The sequence below is a fragment of the Podarcis vaucheri genome (assembly GCF_965113315.1).
Source record: "Podarcis vaucheri genome assembly, chromosome: 3".
Lineage (NCBI taxonomy): Eukaryota > Metazoa > Chordata > Lepidosauria > Squamata > Lacertidae > Podarcis > Podarcis vaucheri.
In genome coordinates this window covers 20341730-20356937 of record NC_138761.1, presented here as the reverse complement: position 1 = coordinate 20356937, position 15208 = coordinate 20341730, and the positions used below count along the sequence as shown (strand labels likewise).

The window sequence follows — 15208 nt, the reverse complement described above, 5'->3', positions numbered from 1 at the left end:
GGGGCAGCAGTGGCAAGGGAGCCTCCCGTTGCCTCTGCTCCCTTGAGCAGCTTGTAGTGGCTGCTGGAAAGCGGGCAAGGAGGAGGAGATGCCGCCCATCTTGCCTGACACATTGGCTCTGAGGTGCAGACAAGTGCAGGGCAGAAAAAAGGAGCATTGCTTAAAAAAAATAAATGCTTTGTGCATCTGCTTCTAACCTTGCTCCTTTCTAAAATTTATTTATTGATGTGCACTTTTCTTTTTGTAAACCTACCAAAGAATAAAATAAAACCTTTCATTATACCCATACATTCAACGACTTCCCTCCTTCCCCTTCCAACATTCTTTTAATTATCCCATAATTCCTGCATATTCTTGCATATCCCCTCCATATTCTTGCATTAGTCCCCCCCACCCAATTTTTACATGCCTTTTAAATATGTTGCACTGTTGAATTTACCTCAGTACTTGCTGGCATTTTCAATAATTTCCCACATTCTCAACAAAAAATTTCCACTCCTCTTTAAAGACCTGTTCTTCTTGCTCTCTTATTCTACATGCTAGACCTGCTAACTCTGCATATTCTACCATCTTAAATTGCCAGCCCTCCTCACCAGGGACCTCACTCACCCTCTACTTGGGGGCTAACAAAATCCAACCCGCTGTTGTCCATAAATGTTTTTTTCTGAGAGATTAAGGAGTTTTCTCAGGACTGGGGAGAGCATTTGTGCTGTGTCTCATTGGTACAGTGGTACCTCGCAAGACGAAATTAATCCGTTCCGCGAGTCTCTTTGTCTAGCCGTTTTTTCGTCTTGCGAAGCAACCCTATTAGCGGCTTAGCGGATTAGCGCTATTAGCGGCTATTAAAGGCTTAGCGGATTAGCGGCTAAAAGGCTATTAGCGGCTTAGCGGCTTAGAAAAAGGGGGGAGCGGGGAAAAATTGGAACACTCGCAAGACGTTTTCGTCTTGCAAAGCAAGCCCATAGGGAAAATCGTCTTGCGAAGCAGCTCAAAAATGGAAAACCCTTTCGTCTAGCGGGTTTTCCGTCTTGCGAGGCATTCGTCTTGCGGGGCACCACTGTACAGTGGTGGCGGCACTCGCCCTTCTTCTTGATAGGACAGAATTTTCCAAATGTTGTGTCACGACATGTTAAGTGTGCCAGCTGCAGTGTGTAGGTGCGTCACGCAAACACTCCCCACGCTCCGCCGGGGGCTGGAAAAGGGTGACTTTAACCTCCGGTTTGCTAGTCAAACTGAATTATCATGTTGTGAAATGATGCATATCTAAAATGTGTGTCACCAATATGAAAAGTTTGGAGAGCTCGGGGGTTGGGGTGGGGTCAAGGAGGCCTCCCAGATGCTGCAGGACTACAGCTCCCATCATTTTCAACTTCTGAGCTGAAATGCAGAACCAAAATTGTAAACTCTCCTCTGTTCAGTCAGCCTAATCAGAGTACAAGCCCTGACACACTTTTTCACCTTTCAGAAGAGCAGGACTCTGTCTGCAGTCATTTCCAAGCCAAAATCAGAGGCAGGAACCTGTCATCTTGATGTTTAGGCAGCTACAGAAGCTTTTTTGTGTTAGAAAGTTTGATCTGGTGATTTGATGGAATATTAATCATACAGCAACAGAAACAGTGCTATTGTTTTCATATTTTATCTCATTTTGTCTCATGGCACACCACTTCAATGGTTTCTTGGCTGTGGCAAGGTTTACAATTCTGTAAAAACCGCCACAGCAAAAATACCTCTGCTGGTTTAGGGACAAGGAGAACCAGGGTCGCCTAACATCTCTCAGGCAGTTCTCAGAGTGGGTTAACAATCAACTTGACTTTGCAAGGAACTCTGGAAATGGTAGCTCTATGAGGAGAACAGAGGTTTCCTAAACAACCCTTAAACTGCATTTCCCAGGATTCTTTGGGGGAAGCCATGACTGTTTAAAGTGACGCAGTACTGGTTTAACTATATACAATGCAGACAAGGCCCGGCCTGTTGTCTTATCCCGTTTGGCTTTGCTTGCGCCCAGAGGCCTCCACTTATTCTAATGCTAAACAGGAGTGCCCTCTAAAGGCAGCCAACGATACTTTTGCTTTTCCCTCAGCAGATAGATTTCCCCTCTCCGCTGGCTAAGCACTCTCTTCAACTGGCAGAAGACAAGCCTGACTGCAGGTTTCCCAGATTCTCCACTGACTCCTGGCGAATCTCCTTCCCCGTCCTCTGGGGCTGGCTCTTTTCCTCTCTCCTACCACTACTCCCTTCTGCCTCTTCCAAGGCTTTTGCAACTGGGGCAGTTGAGTGGGGTCCCGGCACAGCCGCCCAGGGGCCTGCGGTATCCAGATCTCCACAGAAATAGTAAGAAAAATAAATACATCCAAGAAAGGCAAGATAGAAGCAAATACAAATCATGGGCAAGCTGGGATTCCATATTAAGCAACAGGGCACCTGAACTCTTACAGGCAAAAGCTAACCTGTGATGCGTTGCAGCAGAGGGATGATCATGCCCTGGAATACCCGAAGCTGCCTTATGTTCACTGACATATTCAATAATCACACGAGACGTAACTGGCTGTGTTCTTAGATAATTAAGGTATACTATTCATTGTATCAAACTGTAAATTTCAACAGAAATGACTCATAAAGTTCAACAAACGAACAAAGCAGAAGACCCAGCAGATCAGATCATTCTCTAGTCAGTTCATGCATAAGGTCCATCCGTGTAATGGTGTCTATTCCACCTGTCTGTTCATAAAGTCCAAACAATCCACATGTAAGGTTGTTACAGTTCCACAAAATCCTTTCACAGAGTCTAGACAAGGATTTCCGGAATATTGGCCTTGTTTTGCCGTCCTGGGCTGCACCAGTAGTTTTAAAGCACTAAGTAATGCAAATAAATATGTTCACTGACAGTCTTTGGCTGATTAATATCCTACTGCCTTTTAAATGTATCTGTGGGAAGGGGGTGTTACTGTTTTGTTGTTTTGGTTTAATTATTTACTTGTATTTTATTCTGTAGGACCACCCTGAGAGCTTTTGATGAATGGCGGCATATACATTTAACAAATGATGATGATGATGATAATAATAATAATAATAATAATAATAATAATAATAATAATAATAGCTCAGTATTGTCCACACAGGCAGGCAGCAGCTGTCCTGGGTTTCAAACATTACCAGCCCTACCCGGAGATGCTGGGGATTGAACCCAGGACCTTCTGCATGCAAAACAGATGCTCTTGTCACTGAGCTACGGACCTTCCTCTTTAACGGGCCTCTAATGGTGGGACTATTGAAAACCACCAGTCAAACCAGTGGCAAGGAAACCCAGACACCAACCACAAATCAGCATTCCCATACCAAAGACTCAGCAAAAGGAAAGGAAGGAAACCTACCCCATCCTGCCAGCCTCCCAGTTCTCATGCTTGGTAAGAACGTTAGAAAAGCCCTCACTGGATAAAACCAAAGGTCTATCTGGTCTAGCATTCTGTTCTCTCGGCAGCCAGCCACATGCCTATGGGAAGCCCATAAGGATGATATGAACGCAATAGCCCTCTCCCGCTCATAGAAGGGACCCCGTGGGTCATCTAGTCCAACCCACTGCAATGCAGGAATGTTCTTGGCAACTGCCTTTGACAGCCATCGTGACTCGCTGACAGCCTGATCCTCCATGAGTACGCACAGCCGAGAACTAAATCCCACCTCCCCAAATCACTAGCAGTGCATGCGTGTTATTGTTAGGGTTCATTCCTCCTCAAAAAGGCACACAGAGAAGGAAATCAATTAGTGCCCGACCATTACGTTCATGGGACATGGATGGTGCTGTGGGTTAAACCACAGAGCCTAGGACTTGCCGGTCAGAAGGTTGGCAGTTCAAATCCCCGCGACGGGGTGAGCTCCTGTTGCTTGGTCCCAGCTCCTGCCAACCTAGCAGTTCGAAAGCACATCAAAGTGCAAGTAGATAAATAGGTACCGCTCCGGTGGGAAGGTAAACGGTGTTTCTGTGCGCTGCTCTGGTTCGCCAGAAGAGGCTTGGACATGCTGGCCACATGACCCGGAAGCTGTACGCCAGCTCCTTCGGCCAATAAAGCGAGATGAGTGCCGCAACCCCAGAGTTGGTCACAACTGGACCTAATGGTCAGGGGTCCCTTTACCTTTATTACTTTCATGCATTTTAAAACAGCCATACAGATTGAAAACACCCACATAACAAAAACCAGGGCTTTTTTTTTTTTGCAGCAGGAACCTGCAGGAACTCATTTCTGGTTCTGGGGATTCACCCAACCCTCTAGCGTGTAATAAAATTTTTAAGGTCTTATATGTATAATAAATGTTCATAAATGTACTAAGCAAACACGTACATATATATATAAACCACATGTCTGAAACCCATAGGAAAAGTCCTAAAGCCATTTTGACTCTTTCAGTCACCTCAGATATTTCTCTACAACAGGGGTCAGCAACCTTTTTCAGCCGTGGGCTGGTCCACTGTCCCTCAGACCATGGGGGGGGCGGACTATATTGGGGGGGAATGAACAGATTCCTATGCCCCACAAATAACCCAGAGATGCATTTTAAATAAAAGCACACATTCTACTCATGTAAAAACACTAGGCAAGCCCCACAAATAACCCAGAGATGCATTTTAAATAAAAGGACACATTGCACAGGTTGTACAATGACAATAAAGGTATTATTATTATTATTATTATTATTATTATTATTATTACTCATGTAAAACACACTGATTCCTGGACCATCTGTGGGCTGGGTTGAGAAGGCAATTGAGTCGCATCCGGCCCCCAAACCTTAGGTTGCCTATCCCTGCTCTACAACTTCAAAGAAAATGCGCCTCCCCATTATCTCTGTCCTCACAAATCCTGCCTTAAGGACACATTTAAGGTGTGAATAGCGTGAGCCTGTGACCTGCCTCAGGAATTAAGTATGATCATTACAAAAGGATGGCCAGTCAAGTGACCATTAACAGGTAACCTGGCAGACAGGATAAAAACAATGCACTCAGATTTCTGTTGTAGACAGCCTTTTCTGTGATGTAGGTATGATGTATCTGGGGGGTGGTCTTGGACTCCAAGGTGGGCAATTTAAAATGTCTATATAAGGGCGGGCACACCTTTGTTCTGGGTCTTCCTCCTCTCTCCTGCGTGTGGGGGAGCACCCTGTTGCAAAAGTTTAATAAAGATCAGGCTTACTAGCTGCTTTGCTTCTCAATATTCTCTGGTTGGCCCCTGTTATTTTCTCCTACCGATGGAGAAGCTACAAAGGACTCTATAAGGGCTCTTGTGTACCCCATAAGGGAATAAGGGCAGATTTTGTTTACAACAAGCGCAATTTGGGTAGGGCGCTGGCTGCTCATGATGGGGTGGGGAGGAGTTCTGTTGCGGAAGCAGGAATCCTTGCATTGATGGAACATTTTAGTTGGAATCATCCCAAGCAAGGCTTATGAGGAGCGTTTGAAGGAGCTGGGAATGTTTAGCCTGGAAAAGGCGAGACTGAGAGGAGATGTGATAGCCATCTTCAAATCTCAATACACTGCTCAGCATATTGTTCATGCAAAGTGATCTGAAAGGTCCTTTAAATACGTCCTTAAACCTTCCCTCGCCACATATATGCGTACTCCTCACCACTAACCCAGCAAACTTGCTCGAGGAAAGTTGGATGTTCTGCAGCAGAATTCCAGCATATGATTTTAGGCTTTTAAGGAACTCAAGCCCTTTGTAAGGATAAGACAAGAGCTGGCCAGCCTGAGAGCATTACAACAGTTTTACTGCTAATGGCTTGTTGCATCAAGACTGAAGTGCTGTTTATTATTCCTACAGCTGCACGGGCCTCAAGGACGTCCAAATGAGTTCCAGCACGATTCCAGCAAGGTGGCTTCCCGGCTCCCTGTCTTCCCCCAGACAATTTGCAGGGTCCAAACTTCCAGTGAAGATGCTACTTTCCATCACAGCAACTGCCACAGGTCCTCTTCCCCGCTAAGTAAGCATTCACCATTTTCCATTTCATCAATCACAGCCAAGGTCGGTGGGGCCAGAAGCCCCTCCCTCCACTGGTATTGTCTACCTCCTCCCGTGTTGCCATGGAGACGTCTCTCCCCTTGCCCCACCCTGCCACTAATCAACTGCATAATGAAACAGTGCAAAGCAGAGTCTGTGCTTCCACAGCAGCGGCAGCCCCTAAAAGACGAAACTGTGGCAACAGAGGAACGTACCAAGAGATAACCATGCTTCAGGAGGCAGGAGATTTCATTCATCAAGTGGGGGACCAACACGTCAGGCAAGCGAACACGCTCCCCCATCAGCTTTCCTTTCCTTATAATCATACTAGCAGAAGTAGAGTGCCCACATTCAAACAGGGAAGGCACAGCTAGCGAGGTGCCCCTGATCTTTGCTGGACTACAACTCCCATCATCCCTGATTACTGGCCACGCCGGCTGGGGCTGATGGGATTTGTAGTCCAAATAAACATTCAGAGGAGGATGCGATGGGTACAGGGCCTCCTACACACAACCTGACTTTTGTGTCCAAACAGTTTGAATTAGCTTTGAGAACATTGGAGCCTTGAGAACATTGGCTCAGAAGGCAATTAATAAACTGTAATAAAAATAAGAACAGCAATAACCAAAGAAGCTGAATGCTGGGAGGTTTGGGACAGATAAAGGAAGCACTTCCCACGGCAAATAGCTCCAGTTCTAGAATTGCCTGCCATAAGAGATGGCTGCCAACTTGGACGGCTTTTAAAGGGGATTAGCAAATTCGTGGTGGGTAAGACTATTGACGGTAGCTATGTGCTAGCCCGCCAAGATCAGAAGTACCACGCCTCTGAATACCACCAGCCACCAGTGGGGAACAGCTGCATCAAGGAGGCCATTGCCTTCATAATCCTGCTTTCCGGTGGGCTTCCCGCTGGCATACCTGGAAAACCAGGCGCTGGACTAGACGAGCCTTCAGCCTGCTCCCACTGGACCTATATTTTCTGAGGCGCAGGGGGAGAGGCTTCCCTGAAAGTGTGCACCCTTCACCCACCTCCCACAAGCAAGGGGAGAAGTGAGCGCTGCTGACCTGTCAGGGACACAAACTGCCCTCCGGCGGAGGCTGGAAATCGGAAGACTGTCTGCTGTGCCTGCTGCCCCTGTCCAGGTGTGGCTGCAGCGGCCGCCTGGCCCTGCTGGCTGCAGAGGGCAAGGGAGTGCGGCTGCAACTGAGTGAGAGGAATGGTAGGGGTCCCGGGAGGGAGTGGAGCACCTGCCGGAAGGAGGGAGAAAAAAATAAAGCCTTCTTTAAAAAAATCAGGGGCCGGCTCGCTTTTTTAAATTTTTATTTAAATTTTTAGCTTAGGCCGAGTTTCCTCCCGGTTGTTATTATCTATTATCACAGGCCCTTGTTGGGAGGAAGAGGAGGGAAGGCTCCACATCCCAGCTCCGAACCCTACAATTCTCACAACCAGGTGTGCCACACACAAAAAGAGGAACAGTCATGGCAGAGGTCCTTGAGAAGCTCTCCTCTTCCCCACAGGAGCCACGGGGTGGCGAATTTGCAGCCACGGAATCTGACCGGCTTCCAGGCTTCACCTCACAGCTAGGCCTCAAAGCCACACTCTCCCTCCTGAACCAATTACATTCAAGAGAGCACAGCGCCAGCCTTCCTATTCCAGCCTCTCCGGAGCAAAAGAGGGAGCTTGAGGCTAAATACTTGAGGGTTCCACAGGGAAAAAGCAGGAAAGTGCCTCAGTCGGCAAGAGGGAAACTGACCTGACATGAGGGTGAAGCCGGTGGGTATCTGCATTAGCCCTCCGGAGGCCACTGCACTGGTTCCCGTGGTTTTCAGCACCGTCCCGTTGGCACTGGTTACCGTGTTGGGGCTGACACTGGCAGAGACTGGCGATAGGTAGTTGGTGATGGGGAACGAGGGGCCGCTGCTGACCTGCATGGAGGTGGAGGTGGTGGGCGCTGTCTGGATGGTCGACGTCGTCCCTGGCAGGTTGGTGACGGTGAATGCAGGCTTCAGCGAGTCCTGCAAGAGAAGGGCAACTCACGTTCAGAACAGGCGCAACGCCAGAAAAATCAGAATTGCCGCAACCAACCTCCGTGTGAACCCTGCTGCTCCAGCCGTACAAACTGCCCAGTGCCGAACGTGGCAGAGAACAGTCCCCGGGGCTGAATGTTTTCGTCGAAACATTCAGCTCTGTTCTAATTTATCTGGAGCCTCCTTTGGGCTGCTGGAAGGAAGGAGGGAAGGATGTGGGTGTTTGTTTTGATCTGCGACATGAGCCAGAAATCTGCAGCCAAGGAAGAGGCCAGTTGAGTATTTCTGCTAAGCGATGGATGAATCAATCAATCAATCAATCAATCAATCAATCTCTCTCTCTGACACACAAATACACACACACACACACACACACCCCAGCACAAAGTCCAAAAATTGGATCCACTGAGACAGAAATGTCCAGTGGACATCAAACTGAGATCAAACTTCTCATTTTTCTACCCAAGCCCTCCTCTCTGCATAAGCCTGATCATTGTGTTATCAGCCACCCGGTTGAAAAGGCCTTTCTTTATCTTTTTTTTAACAAAAATTAATTCATTTTTCTTTTTCATTCATTGCATACATCTCAAATTCTTAACATTTACTATATATTCCTCCCTCCCTCCCCTCCAAGACTTCCCCCAACTTGCGCTTCTGGTTTGTTTCTATTTTCACCCACTTTGCTATCTCTCAACAGAAAAAGTTATTAATAACATAACATCAAAACTAAAAATAAAAATAAAAGTGAATACACCATCCTATTTCACTATCTTCTAAACATTTTTTGATGCTGATACAGTGGTACCTCAGGTTAAGTACTTAATTCGTTCCGGAGGTCCGTACTTAACCTGAAACTGTTCTTAACCTGAAGCACCACTTTAGCTAATGGGGCCTCCTGCTGCTGCTGCCACGCCGCCGGAACACGATTTCTGTTCTCACCCTGAAGCAAAGTTCTTAACCCGAAGCACTATTTCTGTGTTAGCAGAGTCTGTAACTTGAAGCGTATGTAACCCGAGCTACCACTGTAATGTGAATGTTTATTTAAATGGCCTTTCTTTATCTTTGACACACATCTATTCCTTTGCTCCCCACATTTGACCTGCAGCCACTGTCAGGCCGCTTCTCCCATCACAGCACTGCAAAAAAGCAGCCCTCCTTCTCCTTCCCCTTGACAAAAGGTCTGGTCCATGCCCTGGCCATCTTTCACTGAGACTACTGCAGCTCTTCTCCACGCTGGTCTGCCGTCCTCTCACCTTGGTCCTGTTGCATCAGTCTAGCGCTCATCTGCTGCCAAAGTCCCTCACAGTTCCGATTACATGCTTCTCCCTCTTCAGCCTCCAACAGTATCCACTTCCAGCCCAAGTTTGTCAGCCCTCTACAGAGTTGACTCCTCTTTACAATTCCCACTACCCCACTGCCTCTGAATTTCGCTCCTCCAGCCTCTTAACACCTGAGAGGACTCTAGTCCTTCTCCCCTGCCGCCCCAGATGCTTGAAATTGCCTCTCAGAGCAGCCAGCACGCCACCTCTCTTACTCCCTTCAAATCCTGGAAGCATAAGCACACGCAAGAGAAACCATTGTTTTCCTGTTTGCCATTGGCTGCACTTCCGTTCTTTTCCTGTTGTGTCCCCACTCCGTGTTAAGCTCCCCACCCACCTGCAATTGTAAGCTCCTCACGGCAGGGAGACAGACACATCTGATGGTGATACATATTTACCTACCGCTAGGAGCCGGGCCTTTCCTGTCAAAGCGCCAGCCCTATAGGAACACTGCCAGGCTCAAAACACAACTTGGTTCCGGGCACTGGGCCAAATCCTGGTTCTTACATAGGAATGTAGGAAAAGTGAGTCAGACGACTGGTCCATCGAGCTCAGGACTGACTGGCACTTGCTCTCTAGAGTTCCAGATGGGAGAAGTTCCCAGTCCGTAGATGCTAAAGGATTGTACTTGGGACCTTCTGTAAACAAAAGAGATGCTCTACTGCTATTTTAAAATGGAACTAAACTTGTGGAGGCTCACCCATGTTAACGCTCGACTCTGGTTTTTGCGGAAGAAAACTGTCAGCGGTACAACGAGAGCTGTCTCTCAGGGCTGAAGTCCTGGACGTCATAGAATAAGGAAACCCCAAACAGCCACCCAGAAGGTAACACACAATAGAAAAAGCAGCAAACAGGCTCAGTGTCAGTGCCTGGGCTGGTACCTCAGAGCATCCTCTCTTTCCTTTTATTTTTAAGAACATACAGTGGTACCTCGGGTTAAGTACTTAATTCGTTCCAGAGGTCTGTTCTTAACCCGAAACTGTTCTTAACTTGAAGCACCTCTTTAGCTAATGGGGCCTCCCGCTGCCGCCGCGCCACCGGAGTATGATTTCTGTTCTCATCCTGAAGCAAAGTTCTTAACCTGAGGTAATATTTCTGGGTTAGCGGAGTCTGTAACCTGAAGCGTATGTAACCTGAAGCATATGTAACCCGAGGTACCACTGTATTATATCGGGGGGGGGGGGCAGCCAGCCAACGGGTATTTACATAGCTGCAGATGCTCATTGCCTGATTTTCCACCTTTCAAAGCATGTTGCCGTCTTATGCCACAAAATGGTGCTCCTACTTCCAAGAAAACATGCTTAGCTGAAGTAAAATCCATTTGACTCCCGTATCAGCGGAAGAGCAGCAGCGCGTAGGGAGAATCACTGCATCTCACTGTTCCACGTCTTGAGCAAACGGCAAACATTTGGTGATACGTGAGATCTTACTACTCCCTGGGAGATTCTAGCCCTTGAGAATCTTAGCCTTCTTGCGTCCACATTCTGGCTTGGATTCTTGGTCATGCTAAAATGTGACAGAATGCCGGGAACTGGGTTTGTTTGTTTTTAATTTAAAAGAGAGAGAGAAATACGTATATAAAGTTCTTGACCTTTAAAGACTGCTTAACTGGAATGGTGGAAACTAACCCTTGGGAGTGGTCTGCTCCTGGTCCCTGCGGGTCAGCATGCCTGCACCTTCCACGCCCGGGAAAGGGTTAATGGGTTTTGTGCGATGTCTGTGCTCTGCCCACCCCATGCAGATTGGCGGGTCTGGAGCTCCCATGTGCTCCTCCAGGCTCCTGACCTGACACTCTGCCAAAATCAAGGAATTCACAGCTCGACTAACATCTAAAAAAGGAAAGGCAGCCCATTTTGGACAGAGGCAGCCAATCCCTTCCCTGCTGCATGGAGGGAGTGTGGAGGAGAAGGGGGGGGGATGAAGGGGAGAGAAGAGGTGGGGAGGGCTGCCCAGCAGACGCCAGCCCCCAATTCCTTTCCAGTCCTGGCACCGAGATCTGTGTAGATGGAATTAGGATGAGCATGTGATAATGGTACATAGCCCGGCAAATTAACTTTCCATTATCTCAGCTGCAACCTCCTTTCCACTAGAGAAGGGGGAGAGCTGTTACTCACCCCCCCACCCACCCCAAAATGCCACCCACCACAAGAGGGAGGGCAATTGCCTGCCATGGGGAAAGGGCAGGAGCAGGTTGCTATTCTGCACAAACACACTTAACACAGTGCTTATTTGGGGGGGGGTGATGTGGGGGGCAACATGAACAAGTGGCCTGAATCTCTCGCAGACCAAATCTACAAAAACTAGGGGGCAGCAATAACCCCGCGGGATCAGTTCTCCGAATAACTATGATTTCATTTATAATATTTTAAAGCCCACCCTTCCTCCAAGAGCTCGGGGCTCTGTACAATGGCTATTCCCTCCCCTTTTTATCTTCACAACAACCCTGTGAGGTAGGCTATGCCCAGAAGAGCCACCGGCCCAAGCTTACCAAGTGTGCTTCAAGACCGAGCAGGGATTTGAACTCAGTTTTCCCTGGTCTTAACCACTAGCTTTTAAATCCATTGGCTGGGAAGCCAATGAGTCTCTGAGTCACCTGCTGATCATGCAATGACTGCCCTTTCATATGGGTTTGGCAGATGACACCGTGACCGACTTGTGCTGCAGCAGTGGGGCATCTATGGTTCCCCAGATGCTGTGGGACTCAAGCTCCCACCAGCCCCAGCCACTGTGGCCAATGGTCAGAGATGACAGAGGTTGTAGCCCTAGCAAGATCTGGAGGGCCACAGGTGATGCAGGCAGACACCATCTCCAACCACCAGGATAGGGAAGCTTACAAACATGGTGGTTATGGTCTGAGGGTACATGAAGCTACCATTTTGCTAAAGCTAAGCAGGTCTGGATCTGGTCTGTGCCTGAATGGGAGACCACATGGGAACCACATGGGTTTCCTAGACAGAAGAAAGATGGGATATGAATGTATGTCTGTCACTTTCAAGAACAGATATTGCTAACAAATGAGTGTAAGTGGCCTAGTAACTAACTAATGAACTTTATTTATTTTCTATAGGCTTATTTGCAAGGCTGGAAGAGGCTTTATTTTAATGCTTGCCCATGGGTATGTTTACATGATGTCTGGAGCATCCTCTTGACAACCTAGTATGTGCAAAGTTGCTATAACCCATCACAGCAGATCACTGGCCTCACCAGTTCAGGCAAATCCGCATCCTTCCCTATCCACTTCTCCTGGCAAAACATAGGCCAGTTGTCCACCTAGCTCAATATTGTCTGAGTTCCTGGAAAGCAGCTGCCAGTCAGTGTAGACAAGAACGTCTCCCAGCCCTACTGGAGATGCTGGGAGATTAATCAAGGGACCTTCTGTCTCTGATGCTCTGCCCCTGAGCTACAGAGGTAATAAGATAACCATCCATGGTGCATAATGACTAAAGGGCTACTGGACACATTACAGTTAAGAGCGGGTGCTGAATGCATTTCGTCCCCAAGGGTGCAAGGCAGCTACATGACCAGTTTTAGGGCCAGTACAGCTGTCTGCAGAGCATTTCTGCAGCAAACATGGAAAAGAAAACATGTACACACACAAGTCAGGGATCCCGGTGTTTGAAGCAAGACTTTCATGAGACTCTTAATGGGATGGCGTGCTTCCTTTGCACGCTAAAGGTTGTATGGGTCGGCCACATCATAGAATTAAGATGCTCTCCCACAGACCTCAAACTGTAAATCACAGACAGCGATTTGGGGAGAGAGCTAAACCACGGACTGGGGAAGAGCAAGGGATCTGCAATCTGCTCTCTGGAAAATTGCAGGGATGCTAAGCTTAGCATTTTGGTGCAAATGAGGACATTGTTTCTGCTTTAGCCGAAAGGGCCTTTAACTAATTAACTCTGAAAACCTTGCTCGTTTGTGCAAAATACATCAGATATCTTACCTCTGTGGTGTAGTGGTTTAGAGCATCAGACTAGGACCTGGGAGAGGGTTTGAATCCCTACTCGGACATGAAGCTCACTGGGTGACCAATCACTGCCTCTCAGCTTACTATAGGGTTGTTCCAGGGATTAAATGAAAGGGGGGGAGCAATCCTGTATATTACCCAGAGCTCCTTGGAGAAAAGGTGGCATAAAAAGGCAATGCATAAGCACTGTATTCAAAGTCAGTTGGTTACGATGGAGTTTGGTTGAAAACCTGCTTTTGTGCAAACTCCTCTCACTTTTTCACTTTAACGTGTCTGGATGAGGCAGGCAGGCAGGCTGGGACACTGGGGAGAAAGGATAGGGGGTGGAGAAGAGACGGTCTTGAAAAAACAACTGTGAGCATGTTCAAATGGCACCTTATTGTGGACTCGCTACCGCTCATGCAAGGAAGTTTTGAGAAGTGGCCGCATGTTGTTATGCTCAAAATTCAGTCTCGTATTATTTTCCCATTTAATCCAGATCTACCTTTTCCATGGAACTCAAAACAAACACACACGCACATAGCAGAAACAGATAATCTGGGTTAAGCTGGGTGTGTGCAAGTGTGGAAGTGACTGCAAAAAAGGGTGAGTGGACAAAACCTAAGGAGATCTTGCTGGATCAGGCCAGTCACCCATCTTGCCCAACGTCCTGTTCTCACCAGATGAAGATGATGAAGAAGAAGAGTTTGGACTTGATATCTCACCTTTCACTACCCTTTAAGGAGTCTCCAAGCGGCTAACATTCTCCTTTCCCTTCCTCCCCCACAACAAACACTCTGTGAGGTGAGTGGGGCTGAGAGACTTCACAGAAATGTGACTGGCCCAAGGTCACCCAGCAGCTGCAGGTGGAGGAGCGGGGAAGCGAACCTGGTTCACCAGATTACGAGTCCACCGCTCTTAACCACTACACCACACTGTGGGAAACCCACAAAAAGGGCAAGTGCACAACAGCATTCTCCTCTCTAGTGGTTTCTAGCAACCGGTAGCCAGAAGCATTTCTGCCTCCAGCTGTGGAGGCAAGAGCACAGCCATCATGGCTATAAGCTATCTGACAGCCTTCTCCCGGAAGTTGTCCAAAAGATTTTTGATCTGGAGGCTCTGAGTGGGCAAGTGCTCTGTATTTCCCCCCTTCTCACCCCATGTATATTTCTACTCATCTCTTGTCGTTTCTTCTCCCGTTCTCCTTTCACAATTAAACAGCAGCTTCTTTTCCCCAAACCCCTTTTAAAGGCATCCAAGGTTGGTGGGTCATCACTACATCTTGTGGGAAGGAATTTCACATACTCTGTGAAGGAGTTATCTTCTTTTACCTGTCCAGGTTTGTTGGATGGCCCCAGGTTCTGGTACAGGCATACCTCGGGTTACAGCCGCTTCAGGTTGTGTCTTTTCAGGTTGTGGACCGCCGAAACCCGGAAGTACCAGAATGGGTTACTTCCGGGTTTCGGCAGTTGTGCATGTGCAGAAGCACTAAATTGCGCTTTGCGCATGCGCAGAAGCGGGTTGCGAACACTGCGGATTACGAACGTGCATCCCGCACGGATCACATTTGCAACCCAAGCATCCACTGTACTATAAGAGAGGGAGAAAAATCTCTTTCTCCATTTTCTCTGCACCAAACACCTCTATCATGTCCCTTCACCCTTTCCCCACCCCACCCCCAGTGTCCATTTTGTATTGTTTTGGTTTTAAATGAACCGGCAGTATTTAACTGCTGGGTTTCCTCCCCACTCACCCCCAGGGTTTTCTTTGTACATAGCCTTGAGACAACTGTGTAAAAGAAGGCAATTAGTAAATTAACAATCATAATAAAAAAAATTAAATGGATGGAGAACTCTACGCTGCCTTAAAAACAATGGAGAAAAAGAAAGATATAAATGTCGTGAATAAACAAAAATGAGCCCATT

At 47.6% G+C, this 15208-nt stretch overlaps 1 protein-coding gene across 2 annotated transcripts in view; it reads right to left on the bottom strand.

The window, feature by feature from the left end:
- Positions 1 to 15208, bottom strand: part of SRF (serum response factor) — a 74153-nt gene that overhangs the window by 16661 nt on the left and 42284 nt on the right. The window contains exons 3-4 of one of the 2 annotated variants that reach the window (XM_082217618.1): positions 7745 to 8006; positions 7056 to 7238 (exon numbers count right to left, since the gene is read on the bottom strand). In XM_082217618.1, coding sequence (XP_082073744.1) covers positions 7056 to 7238; positions 7745 to 8006 — 445 coding nt within the window. The remainder of the gene's footprint in view (positions 1 to 7055; positions 7239 to 7744; positions 8007 to 15208) is intronic. The other variant, XM_082217619.1, reaches the window with a different exon arrangement.